The 20,909-nt window shown below is 48.6% G+C and overlaps 10 protein-coding genes across 10 annotated transcripts; 6 read left to right on the top strand and 4 right to left on the bottom strand.

Annotated features, from left to right (window-relative positions):
• Nucleotides 1-341: 341 nt before the first annotated feature.
• On the top strand, nucleotides 342-809 carry F5J12DRAFT_786627 (uncharacterized protein; the record flags this gene model as incomplete). The annotated part of the gene is made up of 2 exons (XM_051743491.1): nucleotides 342-449; nucleotides 504-809. 2 exons carry the CDS (start codon nucleotides 342-344, stop codon nucleotides 807-809), a joined length of 414 nt encoding a protein of 137 aa, XP_051595143.1.
• A 541-nt stretch (nucleotides 810-1,350) lies between these two features.
• Nucleotides 1,351-4,241, bottom strand: F5J12DRAFT_786626 (uncharacterized protein; the record flags this gene model as incomplete). The annotated part of the gene is made up of 12 exons (XM_051743490.1): nucleotides 1,351-1,595; nucleotides 1,689-1,782; nucleotides 1,840-2,104; nucleotides 2,207-2,350; nucleotides 2,570-2,622; nucleotides 2,670-2,766; nucleotides 3,043-3,059; nucleotides 3,196-3,244; nucleotides 3,388-3,519; nucleotides 3,800-3,869; nucleotides 3,907-4,018; nucleotides 4,098-4,241. 12 exons carry the CDS (start codon nucleotides 4,239-4,241, stop codon nucleotides 1,351-1,353), a joined length of 1,422 nt encoding a protein of 473 aa, XP_051595142.1.
• A 1,508-nt stretch (nucleotides 4,242-5,749) lies between these two features.
• F5J12DRAFT_929940 (uncharacterized protein) lies at nucleotides 5,750-6,997 on the bottom strand (the record flags this gene model as incomplete). Its single annotated transcript, XM_051749514.1, has 8 exons — nucleotides 5,750-5,947; nucleotides 5,993-6,075; nucleotides 6,109-6,145; nucleotides 6,186-6,254; nucleotides 6,324-6,346; nucleotides 6,548-6,571; nucleotides 6,628-6,810; nucleotides 6,937-6,997. The coding sequence occupies 8 exons, from the start codon at nucleotides 6,995-6,997 to the stop codon at nucleotides 5,750-5,752; spliced, it is 678 nt and encodes a 225-aa protein (XP_051595141.1).
• Nucleotides 6,998-7,065: 68 nt separating this feature from the next.
• On the top strand, nucleotides 7,066-8,499 carry F5J12DRAFT_863952 (uncharacterized protein). Its single transcript, XM_051746982.1, has 3 exons — nucleotides 7,066-7,497; nucleotides 7,556-8,211; nucleotides 8,265-8,499. Exons 1-3 carry the CDS (start codon nucleotides 7,179-7,181, stop codon nucleotides 8,487-8,489), a joined length of 1,200 nt encoding a protein of 399 aa, XP_051595140.1. The 5' UTR covers nucleotides 7,066-7,178; the 3' UTR covers nucleotides 8,490-8,499.
• A 100-nt stretch (nucleotides 8,500-8,599) lies between these two features.
• Nucleotides 8,600-9,466, top strand: F5J12DRAFT_502448 (vacuolar protein sorting-associated). The gene is made up of 4 exons (XM_051739745.1): nucleotides 8,600-8,874; nucleotides 8,962-9,064; nucleotides 9,142-9,252; nucleotides 9,346-9,466. Exons 1-4 carry the CDS (start codon nucleotides 8,729-8,731, stop codon nucleotides 9,397-9,399), a joined length of 414 nt encoding a protein of 137 aa, XP_051595139.1. The 5' UTR covers nucleotides 8,600-8,728; the 3' UTR covers nucleotides 9,400-9,466.
• A 237-nt stretch (nucleotides 9,467-9,703) lies between these two features.
• F5J12DRAFT_502481 (Cerato-platanin) lies at nucleotides 9,704-10,904 on the top strand. Its single transcript, XM_051739746.1, has one exon. It carries the CDS (start codon nucleotides 10,070-10,072, stop codon nucleotides 10,490-10,492), a length of 423 nt encoding a protein of 140 aa, XP_051595138.1. The 5' UTR covers nucleotides 9,704-10,069; the 3' UTR covers nucleotides 10,493-10,904.
• F5J12DRAFT_929938 (uncharacterized protein) lies at nucleotides 10,792-13,319 on the bottom strand. The gene is made up of 9 exons (XM_051749513.1): nucleotides 13,071-13,319; nucleotides 12,994-13,030; nucleotides 12,878-12,960; nucleotides 12,645-12,832; nucleotides 12,088-12,424; nucleotides 11,744-11,794; nucleotides 11,519-11,536; nucleotides 11,177-11,393; nucleotides 10,792-11,020 (listed from the first exon to the last, which is right to left on the bottom strand). The coding sequence occupies exons 1-9, from the start codon at nucleotides 13,122-13,124 to the stop codon at nucleotides 10,896-10,898; spliced, it is 1,110 nt and encodes a 369-aa protein (XP_051595137.1). The 5' UTR covers nucleotides 13,125-13,319; the 3' UTR covers nucleotides 10,792-10,895.
• Nucleotides 13,320-13,988: 669 nt separating this feature from the next.
• F5J12DRAFT_502347 (uncharacterized protein) lies at nucleotides 13,989-15,779 on the top strand. The gene is made up of 4 exons (XM_051739744.1): nucleotides 13,989-14,431; nucleotides 14,482-15,116; nucleotides 15,170-15,372; nucleotides 15,415-15,779. The coding sequence occupies exons 1-4, from the start codon at nucleotides 14,104-14,106 to the stop codon at nucleotides 15,518-15,520; spliced, it is 1,272 nt and encodes a 423-aa protein (XP_051595136.1). The 5' UTR covers nucleotides 13,989-14,103; the 3' UTR covers nucleotides 15,521-15,779.
• Nucleotides 15,768-16,806, top strand: F5J12DRAFT_727805 (vacuolar protein sorting-associated; the record flags this gene model as incomplete). The annotated part of the gene is made up of 6 exons (XM_051741829.1): nucleotides 15,768-15,913; nucleotides 16,001-16,103; nucleotides 16,181-16,291; nucleotides 16,385-16,527; nucleotides 16,592-16,652; nucleotides 16,711-16,806. 6 exons carry the CDS (start codon nucleotides 15,768-15,770, stop codon nucleotides 16,804-16,806), a joined length of 660 nt encoding a protein of 219 aa, XP_051595135.1.
• A 316-nt stretch (nucleotides 16,807-17,122) lies between these two features.
• On the bottom strand, nucleotides 17,123-19,807 carry F5J12DRAFT_863908 (nucleoporin protein Ndc1-Nup-domain-containing protein). The gene is made up of 13 exons (XM_051746981.1): nucleotides 19,417-19,807; nucleotides 19,184-19,361; nucleotides 18,991-19,129; nucleotides 18,637-18,939; nucleotides 18,412-18,581; nucleotides 18,358-18,389; nucleotides 18,277-18,326; nucleotides 17,835-18,159; nucleotides 17,717-17,767; nucleotides 17,604-17,688; nucleotides 17,511-17,563; nucleotides 17,205-17,443; nucleotides 17,123-17,148 (listed from the first exon to the last, which is right to left on the bottom strand). Exons 1-12 carry the CDS (start codon nucleotides 19,703-19,705, stop codon nucleotides 17,331-17,333), a joined length of 1,788 nt encoding a protein of 595 aa, XP_051595134.1. The 5' UTR covers nucleotides 19,706-19,807; the 3' UTR covers nucleotides 17,123-17,148; nucleotides 17,205-17,330.
• Nucleotides 19,808-20,909: the final 1,102 nt, after the last annotated feature.

Raw genomic sequence — 20,909 nt, 5'->3', positions numbered from 1 at the left:
ATCCACAGGTGCAAAGCATCACCAACGCTCATTCTGTTTCCTGACACCTTACCATATGCCTGTAAGCTCATGTCAGTAGTGTATCCACCTCGAGTATCTTCAGCGCTCTTGCATCCTCACAGTCTCCATTTGTTCAGTATCTGTTTAAATTAGTAGCTTCTGTTCTTGCATCATATGAAATTCACCTTGTGCCTCATTCACAAATTCCCCTCACTGACAGTCAACTGTTGGCCTCTTGCAAGGTGTGACTTTTGATTCCCCCTCCATGCTTGGCAACTTCAACTCGAAATCTCCTCTTCCACACTCAGTGACTTCAAATCTGCCCCTTCCCTGCCCCACCCATGGCCCCCAATGCATTCAAAATTCCCAATGGCACTTTGACACCTGTTGATGTGCCTGAGACCACTGAGGCAGTGACAGACATGTTCAGCAATTTGTACAGCTTGGTGGTATGTCTTCTGTTCTGCTTGTGTACTAGTCCATCGATATTGACTCACCACTAGCATTTTTCTCCCAACAGTTTGCCCCCTGAATGGGCCGCTCCTGCTGCCATTTCTATGCCCTCCACCATAGACCCTGCATTACTCTCCCTCAATGCTTATCCCCCTCCTGATGTCCCAGCCAATGATGTTCCCATCACTGAGATGATTAGGCATGACACAGACATCGACTTCCATTCAATTCTGACTTTCTGTAACACCCTACAAGCCATCATCTATGTGCTGGACCATTTCCCTGCTGAACAAGTTGTGTCAAGAAGGTCCTTGGAAAATGGAAGAGGGAGGACTAGGCAAGGGAAGAGGAGCTGAATCATGGTTTCTTCACCTTTGAGGCTTCAATAGCCTTGTAGACCTATATACATCCCTTTGCCCTGTAGTTTCAACACTTTGTTGGTCAGAGCATATCTCTGTAGTCATACATAAAAAAACAAGACCATTGTCCACTCTGGCAGCCTGCTGTCCAGCATCCAGTAGATTGAGTTTTGTGTGGTGGGCATAATGAGTAGTCAAACAGACCTCACCATATTCCCCCAATGACTCCCTGCATCAGTGCACCTACTACTTACCACTTTGCTCCACAGCAGGGGTGAAAAGAGTTGGGCATGCATCTGATGTCGTCCATTCCAGAGTGGTTGCCAATGGTATTAATCATGACTTACTATTTCTCGATGCCAGCTTCAATCTGTTGCCCAAGTACCTTTGATCTACTACTGAGCATGTTGCAAGTCTTCAGTTTCCTTGCTAGGATGGTTGACAGCTTGCAAAGGACAATACAGTGATGGGTCAGAACAGACATCTGCAATGTGCTCAAAATTCTCTGGTTGGAAGGCCACTAGAGATGGTAAGTAACCTACATCACCTGTGTCCATAGGAACATATCACTATCAAGCTGCTCAACAACAAAAAATTCATCATCATGTTCGGTGTCAGGTGCTAGAACAGCCCCTTGGATGATCAAGCACAATGGTATGAAGATGGATGCAGCCTGTGGAACTGTCTTGACATGTTTGAGTCTGAGATCACAATCAATAGTGCAGGCCAGTCCAATCCTTGTCATGAAGGGTTGTGCCAAGATAAATTCCATGTTTCCTATGTCTGGAATGACACAGGAAAACATGCAGATGAGACGAACAAAGGCAGTTTCTGTCTTGGTGTATTGAATAAGTGCACAGTCATAGCAGGGCACACCAAAAAATGATGGGTTGCAGCAGAGATGATCTGTGCACTGGTTCCAAGTGACAGTTGACTCATAGTTGACCAGCAGATAATGGTATTCTTTAACCTTAGCACAAGCACAATTTCAACTAGATGAATGCATAATGAGAGTGTAGATACATACTGTGAAGTCAGCAGGGAGGGAGATCCATGACTTGACTTGATATCCATATGCCAGAAGGGTGTCATTAAGGAACTTGCAGGACCTTTGACAGAACCAATGGAACGCCATATCTGGCTGACCATTTTCCTCCAAGTCTTTCAGGGTTTGGGTTGCAACAACATGTGCACCAAGCTTAATATGATCAACCGAGGTATGCTCACTGACTGCATCAACTTCTGGATCTGATTCCCCAGAGATGGATTTCTCAAGGTGATCAACATGCAATCTGAGAAGCTTCATAGCAAGAACTTGATGATCTACCTGCAAGACCTAACATGCATTTTAAAGTGACTGTGAGTAGGAGTGTTGGCACACACAGTTGTCATACCTGAGCAGGAACATCTCTACCATTTGAACAGTGTTCATATGCATCTCAGATTGGCTTATGCATACTTTTGTTGGGCCAAGTGCTATAGTTGCATGCAGCACCCTTTGGGCAGATATCTCAAACAACATGCTTCCAGAGGTGGACCTTCAGGAAATTCCAGTCAGTTTGCAGACCATCAATGTTGGACTTCATGACACATTACGACAAATTGGCATGAGCATGAAGTGTATAACTACCTTCAGTGTCTGATCAAATGTCAATATTTCAATGTTGATCATGTTAACCATACATTCAGTCTGGACATCTAAGCCAATGAGGCTATCAAGCTGTAGGTAGCTTCAGATGACTCAGAGGAGCTGGTACCCTTCAGGGGTTGTACTCTTCTTCAAAACATTGATCCCTGCATAGAAGATTTGCTAGAGAAACAGTTCATTGACAGCCATCCAGTATTGGACACACATACCTTGGAGATATCAGCCAGCTTGTTACCATCTGAAAAAGTGACATGAATAACTTGGTTGAACTGTGTGAGGTTTTGGCAGCGAAGAAAACTTGCAATGCTGTCATTGTCAAATGTGAGAAGTGACAATGTTCAGAGTGATTGATTGTAAAACAGTGACTCACTACTTCTCGACATTGGCTTCAATCTGTCACCCGAGCACCTTTACAATCACCTTTAGGTCCCCAAAGACATGCTTGCCCCAAAAACCATGCCCATAATGCAGTCAATCAAAGCTGCAGGCAAGGTGGAGATCAGAAAACCCAATCAGCCAGAACACATTCTGCATCCCATTATATATTAGTTTGCTGATGGTGATTTGGTGGTGGAAACTTACTTTGATTGGTCATAAACCTAACCACTTCAGCAATTCATTGCCTTTGGCTCAATTCATAGCACGAACACATAATGCATCGATACCCTGGGCATGCATATGAGGTTCAAAAGTCCTAGAGAGGTCATGGAGTAGCTCTGGTGGTACAAGACATACAGGGCAAGGGCATTTGCCACTGTGACCATGAGTGAGTGCCACCATGCATCTGTAGTAGGCCATTGAGTTAGTATTGTTAGTCCAAGCAAGAAGAAGGAAGTATATTACATCTCTTCAAAATCAGCAGACAGCATCATAAGACTCAGAAAGAGCCAATGGGTAATGTTGTCATGCAAAGATGTATGTATGTACCCAGTCTTCAAGTACTGCTCAATCTCCAGAAGTAACTTTTTAAAAGATTTGTGCCAAATGACATGCTTGAGGGTTGTGTAGCCTAGCTTTCCCTCTTCTTCAGCATCTTCAGGGACCTGAAATGTTCTTAGCCTATACAAATATCTAAACAGTGGATGTCATTCACAATAGGCAGTCAGCCAACAACAGTACCTCTGCCAATGACATTGCTATTCTGAATCTCAACTGGCAAGTTTGCACAGCACACAATGACAGGGTAACTCTTGGCAGTGCCAAAAGACAATAGGTTGGATTTGTCAGCATAAAGGATCAGGCCAAATGGCAAGGTGTTCTTGATATTTGGTAGACTCAACTAGCACAAATACAACATGTTATGTATGGGTAATGAATGACATATCGACCAGGCACATACCTGAATATCCCACCAATAATCTCTGGTCCAGGGCTCATCATAAAAACATTCATACTCAATGCTGTTGTGCCTGTAAAGTCACTGTGTGTCCCAGGTGAAGTGCAGACCAAGGAATGGATTTTCTAAGATATCGAGTGCCCACTCCCACAGTGGGTGAATATGTGCTTCAAATGTACATTCTTCCTTTTTGTATGGTACCTTAACTTTGACCCTGGAGAACTATTTAGATAGGTAGGATGAACAAATGGATATCTGAAAATCATACTGGAGTGAGTTCCATTGCAGCTGCATCACACACTTTGCAAAGTTTGACATCATTCTTGAGCATGACTTGGACAGCTCCCTGTGTGACATGAGCAAAGAGATCCAGCAGGGCATTGACTTGTTGCTGGTTGAGTAGTGAAGTGAGTGCAATTTCCACAAACTCAAAGTTACCCAACATGTGAAATGGGGACCAAGGTGTTTTGTCAACTGGGGATGGGGACTTCTCACTGCAAACACAGAACTCTTCATAAGACCGATAAATTGGTGGTCAATTGCTTCTCAGATGAAATTGGATCTTGAATTCAGGAAGTTTTGCCACATTAGAACTTGTGGCAGTTGGCATCAACATGTCTGAGGGAATTATGAGCACTACGAGAATGTGTGCCAAAGTGTGTCACAAATTTATTTGGTCCATTGTCATGTGCCCCCATTGTAAGCAGCATGTAATGGACCACTTGCCATTATAATGGTCAGGTTTGGCTAGATTATAGCAAATATGTGATATTTTATCTAAGATATAGTGCAAATGTGTAAAATATTATGTACATATACCCATTTTTGGCAATCTTTCAATGACACATGGGTGGCATTGGCATGGCTTATAATGGAAGTGTGAACAGCCACCCTTAACATGTATTATAAGGTTCTTATCACATGCCCAAGAAATTTGCAACATGAATACATACCTGAGGCTTGGTGCATGTTGCTCATCTCATTGTAATCTTGTCCCATAGTCACCTTGACTGCAGCCACAGTTTGTCTGAGACTAGGACCACAACATAAATGGAAATCAGACTCACCAGGTTCATCGATGAAAAAATATCCTGTATCTGTGCAGTGAGCTTTGGGCACTCAAGGCTGCAATTTGAGTACCAATGCTTTCACAGCTCGATGGTGGGCAGCTGAGTTAATAATTGAAGCCAGAAACCATTACATTGGGTCTGCCTGTGCTATGCACCAATTCACATACCTTGTTGTTGTTGGAGTTTATCACTTTTACCTTAGTTGTGGTTCACCGAGCACAGCATTACATAATCCAAAAGCGGACACTTAGCAGTTTATTTTTTTCCTTACTGCACCTCAGCTTCAACCAACTTGAAGTCTGAGGTGGGACTCCTTCCATTCATTATATTGGAACACTTACTTACCTACCTACAGTATATTCCTCTCTATAGGTAGTTAATTGTTTAGCTTCAACCAACTTGAAGTCTGAGTATATTCCTCTCTATAGACTTGACAATCCTGCAGCTCGTCATCCTCCAAAAGTTGTTTCTCTTCATAGTGACATTTGAAAGCTACACGCTCCCTCTCATCTTCTTTGTGCTTCCTGCAACTCACCTCATGCTGCTTGAAACTGGTTTTCTGAAATTTCCTGTTACAGTGAGGGCATTGATGGAGAACAGCATGATTCCATTCAGCATTTTGATGGGTCAAAGCTGAATGGGTGGTACAGGAGGGAGCCATGAGAGAAGATGTATCATAGCTGGACTAGTTTGTCCTTTGATCCCAGGTTCAGCTGATGTAAGACAATGTCATGCCATATCAGTCATTATCAGATTGTTATCACTCAGTAACTCAGGTAACTCCTGTCCAATGAAATTTCTTCCCTTGGCACTGCCCCCAAGCCATTGACATGTCATTACCAGACCATTTTAATGACCCTAATAAGGAAATACGCGAGCATTGTCAGCCGGCGGCATTATTATGCGCCTCGAAAATTTGCGACACTGAGATGGATGCTGAGCATCCGCTCTTAGGACCATCTGAGCCTTGATTTTCATGTCCTTCGTAGTTGAAACGTTGTTGAGAGTCGTATTCCTGAGAATCACGCGTGATTGCCTTGTCCCCGTCCAGCGGCGATGCTTCAGCTCTTTTGCCTGCGACCTAGGATGTTCTGTCCGTAAATTGCGACTCAGTTTTGCGAGTTACAAAGTCGATGCATATGCGGTAAGTGAGTTTTTTGTTCTCGATGCCGAGCTGCCATTGATTGACATTCCTGAGACATGCACAGGCTGTAGCCATACAGCATAACAGCATTTTCGTACCGTAGATCGGTACGGAGGCACCGAAGTGGCATTTTTTCTGGAGGGAATTCTTATCGTTACAGTTTATTATTACGAACCGTCCTTGTCCCAGTATGCCATATCGATTCCAAATCAGATTCCCTACCAGGCATGTCCTTCTCGAAGGACTGGGTTCGGACCCTAGGTTCTCACCATGTTATGTACATATCTCCATCGAAACGCAATTATGTACACACCGTGGACTTGTTCTTTTTCTCCTCTAGATGCACGAGAGACCGTGAAGCGGTGCAACTTCGATGGCATGTTACTCATTCTCTGGGGTTTCCTATGGATACCGCGTTGATCAAATACCTGAACCACAAGTGGTCTCATACACGACTTGTGCCATCGTCGAGCGCCTTACGAACAGTCCTTGTACTTTTTACCCTGCGGCTGCAGCCTTCGGATCTCTCTTGCTCACCGGTGTTTTGTTGTTTTGCTTTCACTTGAATTGATGTATGTAACACGATCACCCGCCCATGGCACACACGACATACACACCTCTCCCGCTCCTTGTTCGCTGGGTTGCAATCGGTACTTTATACAATGTCTCCGTAGCAACGAGATGGGCCTCCGATGTCCGCGGCCTTTCGTGCCATCCGCGAGTTTCCTTGTCCCAGGGGATTACTTCCTGATACCATAGTTTAGATCCTGACATCCGTCCATTGCTCGCGCTCTCATCCTCTGCAGTTGACACAATTGGATCCAGTGTAGTGTATATGTCTGAGAATTAACTTGCTGCCCAAGGAGATATTCTTTGTACCACTCCTTTCTCAGGCCCTGTACAACACTGAAATATTACATGCACACCGTGTTGCGAATGGATGGTCGACTGATAGGTTACAATAAGGGTACTTGCTGAGATGGCCATCGTTCTTGTTGCTATACAAGGTATAACGTCAGTTAGTCCAACTGTGTTATGTAATCAAGAGCTGTGCACATGGTACTGATGACTATTGTGTTCAGGCTCAAGGAGAGGAAACTCCAGCCGCAACTCCAGCCAACCTACCACGACCCCGTCCTATATAAAGTTGGCTCCTCACGCGACATCCATGTTCAGAAAACTACTCAGGTATTTCCGAAGACTCGTTCGCATATTCGGAATGGCCCCGGAACCTCCCAAGATCAGAAGTTTATTCACTGAGTTAGAACGACCCTCCTTTGCCTTCTCTCCCATCGAGGACTGGTACCGTGGTATCCTTGAATGTGAGGCCACCTTGGATTGCTCCGTCACCGAAGTTGGGTGGTATAAAAACCTGAGTGGAAAGGAAGAACATGAATTCCTGCAGTTTAACGTCCTCTCCCCCGACAGAAAGCACGTCGCTATTGTCATTGTTGAGAGGTGTCGTGGTGAGCCCAACTCGACAAAAGGTGATTTTGGTCATTCTCATATTCAGTTCGTTGACTTAACCCGTTGACAATCCTGCAGGAGCCGCACAACCTACCGAGGGCGTTGCTCCATTAGATACTTCGGCGGGGCCCGTCACGCCGCCAGCTGCTCCACCAGAGACTGCTGTGGTCGTTGGTACCCCACCAGACGTCTCTGGAGATTCCACCGCGAGTAGTGCTGACGAAAGCAGCCCGCCTTTGCGCGAAGTTAACAAGGCCAACGGGAAGGGAAAACGGAAGGACAGGGATTCATCTGGACTTACCACTTCTTTTGCTTCCAGTTCCTCGTGGCGGTATGCCAACGATCTCGCCAGTTGGGCAACCCGGGATAGTCAAGCCGGCGAACAGCTGCAGCGGAGGTGCGAGAAGGCTACTAGTATCTCTGCGCTAGAGTTTCGTGAAAATCATCAACCTTCTGCACATGAGCTAGCGACTTTGGTTCATCTGACTTCGAAACACGAGCCCAACTACAACGTCCGTAAAACACAATGTTACTGGTTCGCCGAAACTGTGTTTAAGGCTGTCGATGCAATATTTGAGGGTGCCGAGCGAGCTCCCAAGAACAATCGAGCGGGTACATGGGCTCGGGTGCCAGTCTCTAGGAAGGAGAGCGTAGATGCTGTGTGTGCCCAGTATTATACAACTCGGGTTGCTTTACTCGAGGAACTTGTACAGCAAAAAAGACTTAAACAAGAGGTAATTCATCTCTTATTTCTATTTACTGTCCACGCTTATGATGTCCCAAACAGCAAGAGGAACAGAGGCAGCGAGAACGTGAACAACGCCAGGCTGCGGAGGAAGCCGCGAAAAGGGCGGAGGAGGAAAGGCGTGCAGCCGAAGAAAGGGCACAGGCAGCCGAGGAGGAAAGGCGCGCAGCCGAGGAAAGGGCGCGGGCAGCGGAGGAAGCAAATGCGAAGTTGCTCCAAGAACTGGAGGCGTTGAAGAAAGCGGTGGCAAGTACTCAACAGGCTTGATGGACGGTGCTGGCCGCACATATACTTATACCAGTCTCACTTTTTCCTTGTCATTCCCGGACTGTATACGATACGACTCCATGCTTTCAATGTTGTCATTAGTGGATGTCACGACATCTCTGTCTATCTAACTGCTTTATTACCATCACTCCTGGGGATCTCAGGCGTATACCCCTGACATTCTACTGCTGAGTTGGCATAGCTTTGTACACCTCCTGGGTACTGCCATAACCACGACGATGCTGTCCCTCGACGAAGAGGTCCGACTTTACACCACCAACGCAGAACGGGAGAAATACTCTCTTCTAGCTACGCTCTTCGGTATTGTAGTCGCACTGGACTTTCAGGAACGCGCATACGTCCGCGATTCAATTACTGCCGCTGAGTGAGTCCCACCACTATTTACCAATTCCATCCATCCTATCGGTCGGTTCAATGTGGAGCTCGTACATGCTGAGATATGCCACGAGAGGTACTCGCCTGCATGCACGAGGTTGTTGTCGCAGTATATGACGATGGTCAAGTTGGTCAAGGATTCGATCCCGTCGATCGAGGAGTTCATGACCCGCTATCGCGTGAGTCACCTTTCTCCTCCTCCTTCTCCTTTCACCCGACGTTTTGATCTTTTTCTGTACGTGCGGCATTGACATAGCTCGATACGCCTGCTGCGTTGCACAGGATCAAGGTAGGGGTACCCACTACGGTGGAACATTCGAGCGAGGCTGGTCCGGAGACTGGAGAATGGATAGCTGAAACGACACAGGTAGGGAGATTCTTCGATACTCTGCTCACCTATTTCCCACTTCTCCGCGTCTCACTGCACGCTCGATCTTTGCACTAAACATGTAACGCACAGAACTTCATAACCTTCATGGACGCACTCAAGTTACGTCTACGCGCAAAAGATTAGCTGCATCCTATCCTTCAAGAACTCGTTACGGGGTACGCGAGGTTTAAAGGGAGCAAGGAATGGGAGGGAAGAAGTCGCATGGTCAGGTGGTAAGTGCTCTCAGAATCGTTCTTTACTTCGCCCTTCACACACCTCACTCGCATGCACCAAAAGGTTGATCACCCTCAACGGGATGAAAGCCTCGGAGGAGGTCGAGCACACTACGCGGACGTGTCCCATCGCGAATAAGCGCTCCCTGTCGTTCAATGGAGGGACCTGGAACAGATATGTACTGCTTTTTGATGCGATAGTTGGGTGAGCCTCCCGAAGTCCTACTGTTTGGACTTCTTACCAAACACTTCTTCACATGCCAAGTCATCTTGAGCGTGCCCCAAAGAAGGAACTGAAAAGCATATCCACCTCGCAGCGAGGTTTGTATCACATTCTCGAGCGCGAAGGTACCATGTACTCCGCTCATCCCCGCCGTTCCACAGGTGCCGGAGAAACGAGGATCATGCACGTGGATCCCCATATGACCGTCTGCCAGCGTAAGCCTAATCCTGCAATAAGAAAATAAATAAAGGCGTCGACGACGTGATACTGTACCAGTCTCGTGCCTCTGTCGGTCTGCCAGGCCTAATTCCTCATCCGACCTCATCCCTGCGACCGAGACAAGTGCCATCCACAGACAATGCTGTACCTCTACTTCACATTTGCTTTCTTCCTCTCCACGCCTGTTCTCGGGCAGATGTTCACTTTTCTCGCCTATGACGCCATCTACGGCGATGCCAGTTGTCCCCTCTCCAGTCTCGCCTGCTCTGACGGGTCCAACGGACTCGAAAGCAAAGGGTACGCCACCCTTAGCTCCTTCTCCAACTTCCCTTACCTCGGAGGCGCACCAACCATCGCAAACTGGAACAACGCTAACTGTGGCAAATGTTATGCCATCACGTATGCAAAGAACACTATCAATGTCCTTGCACTGGATGTGTCGAAGGATGGGTTTACGGTGTCAACGCAGGCGATGAACGTACTGACGAACGGGCAGGCAAACGCGTTAGGGAGAGTAGAGGTCACTGCCGTTGAGGTGCCCGCCAGTGAATGTGGCTTGTGAGGATGGGAGGTGACGGCGCAGTTAACCTTGCGAGCGGTATGTTAGCAGGGAACAGCAGCACACGGAATAAAAGACCTTGTCTGCATTTCATGGCAGTATATCGAGTTCTGGACATGGACCAGTTGGTCTTCTTGTTAAATCTTCACTTGGACAACTTGTACCAGGACGTTGTCGGTGCCTTTTATTGGTACCGTAGACTTGATTCCTAGTTTGTATAACACCTAGGCGCTTGCTTCTACTTCTGAGAAGTATATTCAATTCAGATTCTCGTCGATCGTTCGTACGCACGGTCCGCAGGTGGGTGTTGTCCCAAATTCTCGTTCGATTCGTTGCAAAGATCGTCACGAAGAGAACGTTCGAACATTATGGTGGATATGAACTTGCCTTAATAGATCTTCAGCGCTTAGTCGAATACAAAACAAGCCACATTGATGAACAGACCCTGGAACCCCTGAAGCTCCCCCACACGCTCCAGCAACCACAGTTCTTTGGACATACCATCAATGGACGACCACGCGGCATAAAATTCTGGATCGGAGGTTATCGCATGGCAAATGATTCACATTTTGAAATTGGAGAACCCGACAGTTAGGGCAGAGAGGCGACTCCTATGGATTGATAGCCACCGCATGGCGGGTTGTCGAGGCGGACCTTGTCGACTTCGAAAAATCTCACGTCCCTCACCATGCAAGGGAAACCTTTTCACGAAAAAACGCAAGGGAAGCGCCTGGTAGGACGGGAACATCATTCTAGTATGCGAACGTCGAAAACCATTTGCCACTTTCAAATCCTGAGCGGTCAGTACGATATCCAGAGTTCCAAGATGCAGTCCACCTTCGGCTTGGGTCGTGAACCGCAGTATCGACCAATCCAGCACGTTGATTAGGTGACACCCGCTCCTCTTTAAACGAGTCTTCTAGACTGCTATGCTGTTATCGTCACACGCCCGATGTGGCCCCGCGGGGTTGGGAGCTTCGATATCCCTCCAGCCGCGCAGCGCTGTACCGACATCTTGCTTCCCCTTACCAGGCTCTGCTTGGGTACCTAACACGTAGCAAGAGTTCGGTGGACGAGCGATCAACCAGTGGCGGTCGTTTCCTAATCAACGAGTTGACCACTCTAATTTTTGATGGGATCGCATACCAGCGACGATTTGTGAGGAGCTCTTCGGCCTTGGGATGAGGTACGTCCAATATGCAAAGGACAAGAAGGGGTGACCGCCACGGGCTCGAAACTAAAATGGGAACACACCGCAGCAGCATTGAACTGCTCGTCATGCACGGCCCTCCAATCGTACTCGTCCTTGAAGTAAAGGCATATGACTTCGACGGGAGAACTAGCAGGTCAGCGAGACAATAGCCACCCGATACAGCCACGACGCGTGTTGTCGACGACTTTTTTCTCACCCTGGCTGCGATGCTAATTTCTGATGCCAGCGAGACATGACACGTATTGGCGACAACATTGCCTTCCGCGGTAGGTGATTTCCGTGTTTTCTTAGGTCGTCCAGTCGATACAATTATCATAAGCAGGATGTGGATGTAAGGTTGGGAACTTCGGAAGACGCGGCGGCGCCACAGCCTCAGCTTGCTTACACAATCTATTGAACGAGTACAATTTTTCCTTCGAGTGCAGCCTTCTGGAGGCTGTCTACGGTGATTTGGGCATGCTATCTCCGTTGTATCCATGAAATTCCCTGGCAAACAATCTTTGAATCCCATACGCTGATTGAGCACTGAAAGCCATGAAATTGAGACGCTGTCAAACTCTCCCTCCCACCGTCTACTATGCTTGACGCCCCATCCGAGCTGATCCCAACGATCGAAACAAATCCCATTTCTCAGAGACTGTGATGCTGTACTTCCACTTTCTCCCCCTTGATTCTTGCGCAGACGACCGCCTCCCTCGTCTTCGACGCCAGTGACTATTTTTCTATGGCGATGCAACTATCCCCTCCCCAATCTCGCCTGCTCTGGTGGGTCTACGGTCGAAAAACAAAGGGGTATGCCACTCTTAGTTCGTTCCCCTAACTCCGTTACTTCTGGGATGCGTCGGCCATCGTCGACTGGAACACCCCAATTGCGGGGATTGTCATTCTGTTACGTATGGGTACGGACGGCCAACGCGACCGCGATGCATCTGTCGAATTTACGTTGTCATCGCGTGCGAAATTGAGAAGCGGGCTGAGATGGATGCTGAGCATCCGCTCTTAGGACCATGTGAGCCTTGATTTTCACGTCCTTCGTAGTTGAAACGTTGTTGAGAGTCGTATGCCTGAAAATCACTCGTGATTGCCTTGTCCCCGTCCAGCGGCGACGCTTCAGCTCTTTTGCCTGCGACCTAGGATGGTCTGTCCGTAAATTGCGACTCGGTTTTGCGAGCTACAAAGTCCATGCATATGCGGTAAGTGAGTTTTTTGTTCTCGATGCCGAGCTGCCATTGATTGACATTCCTGAGACATGCACAGGCTGTAGCCATACAGCATGACAGTATTTTCGTACCGTAGATCGGTACGGAGGCACCGAAGTGGCCTTTTTTCTGCAGGGAATTCTTATCGTTACAGTTTATTATTACGAACCGTCCTTGTCCCAGTATGCCATATCGATTCCAAATCAGATTCCCTACCAGGCATGTCCTTCTCGAAGGACTGGGTTCGGACCCTGGGTTCTCACCATGTTATGTACATATCTCCATCGAAACGCAATTGTGTACACACCGTGGACTTGTTCTTTTTATCCTCTAGATGCACGAGAGACCGTGAAGCGGTGCAACTTCGATGGCATGTTACTCATTCTCTGGGGTTTCCTATGGATACCGCGTTGATCAAATACCTGAACCACAAGTGGTCTCATACACGACTTGTGCCATCGTCGAGCGCCTTACGAACAGTCCTTGTACTTTTTACCCTGCGGCTGCAGCCTTCGGATCTCTCTTGCTCACCGGTGTTTTGTTGTTTTGCTTTCACTTGAATTGATGTATGTAACACGATCACCCACCCACAGCACGCACGACATAAGTACATACCTCCCTTGCCCCTTGTTCGCTGAGTTGCAATCGGTACTTTATACCATGTCACCGTAGCAACAAGATGGGCCTCCGATGTCCGCGGCCTTTCGTGCCATCCACGAGCTTCCTTGTCCCGGCGGGTTATCTCCTCTGATACCATAGTTTAGATCCGTGGTCTATCAGTGAAGTCAATGTTCATAGTCCTGACATCCCTCCACTGCCTGGGCTATCATCGATTCATCCTCTGCAGTTGGCACAAATGTATCATATGTCTGTGAGAATTGATTCACTACTCAAAGAAATATTCTTGTGACAGAGTGACGAACGTGTGCCAAAGCAACGATCAATTGGAGGTCGGGCTCCGGGCAACACCCGAATCACATTGCCATGGCGTGGAGGGTATGAGTATTGCAACATCCACGAATGGAAGGTAGGTTACAACGTCGATATCCAGTACGACGAGAGTCATCCTTATTATTGTTGCCATAATAGCTGGACAAGGCTCGCGCAATCAATTGCATTATGTAATCAGGAGCTGTGCAGTAGGAATTCCAGCCGTGGTTCAACATCCCAGCCATCTCGCTGCGATCGCCATTCATATAAAGATGCCCCTCTACAACAGGATCATACTCAGAAAACTACGCAGACTTCTCCATCGAGTCCTTCGCTTGCTCAAAATGGTCTCGGAAGCTCCAAAGATTGAAGGTTTGTTCGATGAGGAGTCCTACGGGCTTGTGAACGTCCGCGGGTGGTACTCCGTCATCCGCAACAACCCTCTTACGTCGGATTGTCAAGTCATCAGGGTCGGCTGGTACAAGATGCGGAAAGGGGTAGAGCATGAGTTCCTGCGGTTTGACATCTCTTCCCCCGACAATCAGCACACATCCATTATCATTGCCGAGAGGAGTGGTGGTGTTCGCAATCCAAACTACGGTACTTCTGCTCACGTTCGTTAGTAACTCAAGCCGCTGACAATTCTGTAGACCCCCCACAAACTGCCGATACCCATCTTCCAGCGGACACAGTGGTAGATGCCACGGCGTCGCCACCCACTCCACCAGAGACTTCTGCACGCTCTCCTGATGTCGGCGATTCCACTGCAAGTAGTGCCGACGAAAGCGGTCCTCCGCTAGACAAAGTTACTAAGAGAAACAGGAAAAAAATGAAGAAGTTGCATACAGCTCAAATTGCAGCTTCTCTTTCCTCCAGTTCCGAGCGGGACGCCTGTGATCGCGTTTATTTTGCAACGCGGATTAGTGCAGCAGGCGCTCGGGTGGAGGAGATGTGCGACAAGCCTCAACGTCTCTGTACTTTACGGTTTACTGGCGCAAAGCCCACTGCAAACGAGCTAGCGACCTTGCTTTATGTAACCTCGACACAGGAGCCCAAGTACGCCATTGCCCGAACACAATGCTACTGGTTCGCTGCAACTGTGTTTGACGCTCTCAAGATGCTATACAAGGGTGCCATGCAAGATAACCGGACCCATCGGGGGGGTACAATTTGTGGGGTACCAGTGGCTATCAAGGCGAGCGGGGAAGAGGTGTGCGCTAAGTATCGTGAAGCTCGAGCTGCTTTGGCCGAGGAAATTGAACAGGAACGCAGGCTTAAACAAGAGGTAACTTGTCTTTGATTTCTGTTCACTATCCGTGTTTACGATGACCCGAATAGCAAGAGGAAGAGAGGCAACGTGAACGCGAGCAACGCGAGGCGGCCGAGGAAAGGGCACGGGCAGCGGAGGAGGAAAGGCAGAGAGAACGCGAGCAACGCCAGGCCGCAGAGGAGGAAAGGCAGAGAGAACGCGAGCAACGCCAGGCCGCAGAGGAGGAAAGGCAGAGAGAGCGTGAGCAACGCCAGGCCGCAGAGGAGGAAAGGCAGAGAGAGCGTGAGCAACGCCAGGCCGCAGAGGAGGAAAGGCAGAGAGAACGCGAGCAACGCCAGGCTGCAGAGGAAGCAAATGCGAAGTTGCTCCAAGAACTGGAGGCGCTGAAGAGAGCGGTGGCAAGTGCTCAACAGGCTTGATGCATGATGGACGGTGCTGGCCGCACATATACTTATACCAGTCTCGCGTTTTCTTTGTTATTCTCGGACTACATACGATACGACTCTATGCTTTTCAATGTTGTCATTAGTGGATGTCACGACATCTCTGTCTATCTAACTGCCTTATTACCATCACTCCTGGGGATCTCAGGCGTATATCCCTGACATTCTGCTGCTGAGTTGGCATAGCTTTGTACACTTCCTGGGTACTGCCATAACCACGGCGATGCTGTCCCTCGACGAAGAGGTCCGACTTTACACCACCAACGCAGAACGGGAGAAATACTCTCTTCTAGCTACACTCTTCGGTATTGTAGTCGCACTGGACTTTCTGGAACGCGCATACGTCCGCGATTCAATTACTGCCGCTGAGTGAGTCCCACCACTATTTACCAATTCCATCCATCCTATCGGTCGGTTCAATGTGGAGCTCGTACATACTGAGATATGCCACGAGAGGTACTCGCCTGCATGCACGAGGTTGTTGTCGCAGTATATGACGATGGTCAAGTTGGTCAAGGATTCGATCCCGTCGATCGAGGAGTTCATGACCCGCTATCGCGTGAGTCACGTTTCTCCTCCTCCTTCTCCTTTCACCCGACGTTTTGATCTTGTTCTGTACGTGCGGCATTGACATAGCTTGATACGCCTGCTGCGTTGCACAGGATCAAGGTAGGGGTGCCCGCTACGGTGGAACATTCGAGCGAGGCTGGTCCGGAGACTGGAAAATGGATAGCTGAAACGACACAGGTAGGGAGATTCTTCGATACTCTGCTCACCTATTTTCCACTTCTCCGCGTCTCACTGCACGCTCGATCTTCGCACTAAACATGTAACGCACAGAACTTCATAACCTTCATGGACGCACTCAAGTTACGTCTGCGCGCAAAAGATCAGCTGCATCCTATCCTTCAAGAACTCGTTACGGGGTATGCGAGGTTTAAAGGGAGCAAGGAATGGGAGGGAAGAAGTCGCATGGTCGGGTGGTAAGTGCGCTCGAATCCGTTCTTTACTTCCTCCTTAACACACCTCACTCGCACGCACGAAAAGGTTGATCACCCTCAACGGAATGAAAGCTTCGGAAGAGCTAACAGAGGAACAATCAAGACAAGTACGTCCATTCAGATTTCCGCATCCGTTTCACCCATCTAATCAAGAAGTATTACCAGCTTCTTTTCGACGTTGACTACGCCTACGCCGAGTTCTTCCGTAGTCTAAGTGGCGATAAAAACGATCGTGACGATGCACTGCGTGCACCGTCTTGATGGTGGTGAGATCACAGCGATGATGGCCTGGTGAGAGGAGGATTGGGTGTGTGTAATTCTAATGTACTTGAGATGAGTGGTAATGAGCTGCCTAAAGGGCAAATGTACACGAGTTTCTACTACTGCTAGGTCTACGTCGACCGCTGAATGTGCGATGCAATCTCACCTCTTGCCAGGTTTATGCCCATGGAAGTTCTCGTGAGGGTCGTAATGTTGTACATCATCCAAGCTAAATTCCTTCTAGTCTTTCGAACGACGACTCTGGTGGATTTCATGATGGTGATATAGAAAACACCCCAAGAATGCCGATCGAAACCCCGCTACTTCTCAAAGCAAAGACAGCTGTGAATGGTCAGAGTTGCTATCAGCTCGGGAAGTAACAGCACTGCCTAACGTACGTTGAACCGTACGAATTTCAAGGTACTTGGCAGTTCTGTAAATCAAGCAGTGCTCAGGGAACCAACAAAAAACCTGCTACGTCATGTAGTATTACTTCTCATAGCCCCTCGAACTCGGTAACGCAATTAGATGTAATCTACAAAAGACTGCAGCTTCCTCGCAGTTTTCGGAGGGAACTTGAATGCAGTCAACTTATCTCCAAACGTCCGGACGATATCCGAAATGCCAGATTTCAAAGCTTGGCAAGACAATATTCGTCAGCTGCTCCTGAAACTCATAAATCCATAGAAAGGCAGAGGACATACCATCACCCACGACGCTTATTGCTTCGGAGGCTTTTGCAACTTCAACACGGGTACTCTCTTTTTGGTGGAGGACAGCAGAATCCGCTTGGGTACAGCTCCTCTGGAGTAGGGGGTACGTAGAGTACGCGAACTTCATTTTGGTAATCCTCGGCAGCCTGGAGGAGAGATAAAAATGCCTCTAGTATACGGGGAATATCGCGCTGAACCTACACCGTATCTGTCCTCCGTGAGAGAGGCACAGACGAGTGCAGAAAGTGCTGTCAGATGGATTGTCAGAATATATATATATATATATACAAGACGATGCAATCTCTTGACACTTACATTCTATAACGAGCGCATCTAGTTCTCGGTTCGGAAGAGACATCTCGGCACGCTTATGTATTCGCTCCCTCGCGAGCCACTCGTTCAGCTGCGTACATATCTCTCTGGACCGCGGAGGCGCATACTTGACCAAATGACCACAGCAACCCTGTTTGATAGAGGTGATGAGGGAGCTAGGGCTCGTGGGAGGATTCTGCGCTACACTGATAGCCGCAGACGACGCAGGGACAGCAGAAGTGGCATAGGCGGTTACCGAACGGAATAGTTCGGGAACATGCACATCCTTTGCAAGGGTTTCTACCTCCTTGGCGACCTCCTTCTGTCGCTTTTGAGAGGATCAGAGTCGGAGCCTAGCGAATTAAGGACACGCGAGAGGGGCGATTGTCGCAAAGGGTTTATAGATCGGCTGACGGAGGATAGGCGTCGAAGGCGGATTGGAAACTGTCGCAGGTGCTGCGACTGGTGGCGGAGGTGACGGAGGTGCTGGATTGCCTCGGCTGTAAGAGGGTTTGGTAGTCATGACCAAGACGAAGAAGCGCGGCACGGGCGAGCGTGCTCCACAAGCTTGGGGTTGTACTTTTGGTCTGAGAATAGTACGATTCGACGGGTGCTGCTAGATGGGCTGCTATCCGTGGCGAGGTTGCGTAGTTCAGAGTAGGCGAAATGCAGGAAGACGAGATCAGTGGATGTAACACCAGATATCAACGTCACGTTTGGTTCTGCAGTGGTATGTGAAACGTCGATTGGCTACAAAAAAAATGGTTCATCACAAGTTGGGTGGGTTGCACAGACTTTGACTGACCTGAGGAATGTGCAAGTTAAAGAGCGTCTCTGCAAATTCCCAATTGGCTAGGGTGATAAGTCCAAGCAGAAACGTGCGGAACTCCAGACGAAGGTGGCGCAGTGGCAGGATGAGCGTCCATGGACCTCGAATGAAATGGGCAACAAAGGGTCGTAGTAGACTCCGCATGAGAGGTATTCGAAGAAGGATAGGTAAGACAAAGACTCTCATGATACCAAATACCACGTTGTATGCGGTGAACGTAACTAGGGTGAAGAGTCCGATAGTTACGAGGAGTAAAGGAAAATTTATGAAGACGTTGGGCTGGGGAAGTATGTGAACATCAGGGCACAGCGTTCTCTGAAAGTAACTCACAGGATTCGACGGCGCATTTCGTGACCACCGGAACACGAAACGTTCTAGCATGATATTCCGAAGGAAAAAACTGAGTGCGAACCATGCTTGTGCCGTGACGAGGAAGATGAAGGAACCATTGAGGTAGTGAGGGTGCTTTCTGGTGCGACGATCGAACACGCATTTCGGATATCTATGACCATGCGATACTCACCTTGATTTCACGAAGACGCTCATATTCAAGCTTTCTCGGATGGCAGGTTCACTATACAAATGCAGCGACAACAGCAACAAAGCGGAAGCGGTGTACACGGTTAATATGCGGCACGTGCTGGACTTGGACAGAGCGCCCGCTAGTGTTCCCCGGGGAGAGGGCGCCACCGTACTGTGAGCTAGAAAACTCCCGTCAGACGAATAATGGAAGAATAATGGCAGAGATATACAGACTGGTGAGGTTCAACTTTCTCGACACGATTATAGGCAGTACGCCCACGAGCCACGCTAGGGAAGCAACGAGCCAGGCGCTCAGACTGAGGAGCCGCGCAGAGAGACTAGAGTCATCGCTGCTCCAAAAGAGAATGTGAAATCCGAGCGAAAAGGCTGCCGAGAACGCAAAGATGTTACGATTTAGGCGGTGCTTTAGGACAGCCTTGACGAGGGGTTCATAAGACTGCGATGCAGGGGGAACCGTGGGCGACGGGCGAGCGGAGAAGGACGACGTGAAGCTTGTCGACATCGTCCCCTGCAGTCGAGGGCGCGCAAGCAAGCAAGCGACAAGTGGTACCGTCACGTGACTGTTTCGACTGTGCACTCTTGGGCGACACGCTTTCCATGGCGTCTCAATATTTAATGGTGACTGTACTACAGATCGTGGTGCGCTAGGTATGTTGACGTTCCCCCCCCGTATCATTTCGTCTTTCCCTACCGGCGTTTGGACGGTTGGGATTAATGGTACCATGTCCCCCAGCACTACCACCACTTGGCCTTGGGCTATCGAGGTATGCGGGTTTACCTGACAAGAGTAATAAAATTGATAAATGAAGCAGCACGGGATTATCTGAAGCAATTGGCTCGATATACTGATCGTATTTTGAAGTGATGCTATGCGTGCCTTCACGACGTGCATGTTCTCAAGTTTCCCGAGAAATAGGAGAGGCATGTCGGAGCTTAATTGGCGGCCTCTTCAACCAAGAGCATAATCATATTGGTCGAAAGAAAATTCTGCAAGTGTTCGGAACGGTGCCTCGCAGAATGGACTCTTGTCAGGTCACATCCCCCCGGGTGTTTCGTAGATCTTCGTCGTGGTCAGGGACAGGACATCGCGTGAAGAGGACCAGGGTATTCGTTCATGAGTATGCGTGGAGAGGGAACGCACGTTTTCCGCCGTCTACAGGAAGAAATGATCTGGAGGCCAAATGACCTGGTCAGCTTCGTTTGGATGGCCCGGGAAAACCGGAGAACCAAACAATTTCTGGCTGACGACCACGACTTACTTTTCAGATCTCGCCAAAGTCATCAAGATTCGACGTGACGAATTGATTCAAGTTCCTGCGGAGGACGTCCCGGAAGAAGAAATCCTGGCCTCGCCACTCAGACGTCTTCCGGACATCCGCTATTCCCACTAATAGTAATGACGGGATTCAGATATGTCGTTCCTCCAATATCTTCGCGCCACGGCGCCAATCGATATAAATCTCGATTGCTTCAACTTCCATCATTTCAGACTATAAAGTGGATTCCTGTATATATGCCAATGGTTCCAGCATGCCTTTCCCAGTTACATGTTTCCTCCCTTGGCGATATCAACATGTAGACTACAAGACTCACCTCATTGTATTCGTGATTATCCCCAACGACCTCAGTTGCGGTATCGGCAAGCGGGTTACACGATACGTACGTGTGTCGTTAATGGCAACGAACGATCTTTGCGCATTGGGGTC

The sequence above is a fragment of the Pisolithus orientalis genome (assembly GCF_024613125.1).
Source record: "Pisolithus orientalis strain OTSU chromosome Unknown F5J12scaffold_61, whole genome shotgun sequence".
Taxonomy (NCBI): domain Eukaryota; kingdom Fungi; phylum Basidiomycota; class Agaricomycetes; order Boletales; family Pisolithaceae; genus Pisolithus; species Pisolithus orientalis.
The sequence above is the reverse complement of the archived record's forward strand: the minus strand, read 5'-3'. Positions and strand labels throughout refer to the sequence as shown.

Coding starts and splice junctions, on each gene's coding strand:
- F5J12DRAFT_502347 (XM_051739744.1), top strand. CDS start 14,104: ATGCCCCTCTACAACAGGATCATACTCAGAAAACTACGCAGACTTCTC. Junction 14,432..14,481: donor TGTTCGCAATCCAAACTACG/GTACTTCTGCTC, acceptor ACAATTCTGTAG/ACCCCCCACAAACTGCCGAT. Junction 15,117..15,169: donor AACGCAGGCTTAAACAAGAG/GTAACTTGTCTT, acceptor TGACCCGAATAG/CAAGAGGAAGAGAGGCAACG.
- F5J12DRAFT_863908 (XM_051746981.1), bottom strand. CDS start 19,705: ATGTCGACAAGCTTCACGTCGTCCTTCTCCGCTCGCCCGTCGCCCACG. Junction 19,362..19,416: donor GAGAAAGTTGAACCTCACCA/GTCTGTATATCT, acceptor GGAGTTTTCTAG/CTCACAGTACGGTGGCGCCC. Junction 17,689..17,716: donor GGAGGACAGATACGGTGTAG/GTTCAGCGCGAT, acceptor CCCGTATACTAG/AGGCATTTTTATCTCTCCTC.
- F5J12DRAFT_863952 (XM_051746982.1), top strand. CDS start 7,179: ATGTTCAGAAAACTACTCAGGTATTTCCGAAGACTCGTTCGCATATTC. Junction 7,498..7,555: donor TGAGCCCAACTCGACAAAAG/GTGATTTTGGTC, acceptor ACAATCCTGCAG/GAGCCGCACAACCTACCGAG. Junction 8,212..8,264: donor AAAAAAGACTTAAACAAGAG/GTAATTCATCTC, acceptor TGTCCCAAACAG/CAAGAGGAACAGAGGCAGCG.
- F5J12DRAFT_502448 (XM_051739745.1), top strand. CDS start 8,729: ATGCTGTCCCTCGACGAAGAGGTCCGACTTTACACCACCAACGCAGAA. Junction 9,065..9,141: donor AGTTCATGACCCGCTATCGC/GTGAGTCACCTT, acceptor GCATTGACATAG/CTCGATACGCCTGCTGCGTT. Junction 9,253..9,345: donor GGATAGCTGAAACGACACAG/GTAGGGAGATTC, acceptor TGTAACGCACAG/AACTTCATAACCTTCATGGA.
- F5J12DRAFT_929938 (XM_051749513.1), bottom strand. CDS start 13,124: ATGCCTGGTAGGGAATCTGATTTGGAATCGATATGGCATACTGGGACA. Junction 13,031..13,070: donor GGCATACTGGGACAAGGACG/GTTCGTAATAAT, acceptor AATTCCCTGCAG/AAAAAAGGCCACTTCGGTGC. Junction 12,833..12,877: donor ACCGCATATGCATGGACTTT/GTAGCTCGCAAA, acceptor AGACCATCCTAG/GTCGCAGGCAAAAGAGCTGA.
- F5J12DRAFT_502481 (XM_051739746.1), top strand. CDS start 10,070: ATGCTGTACCTCTACTTCACATTTGCTTTCTTCCTCTCCACGCCTGTT.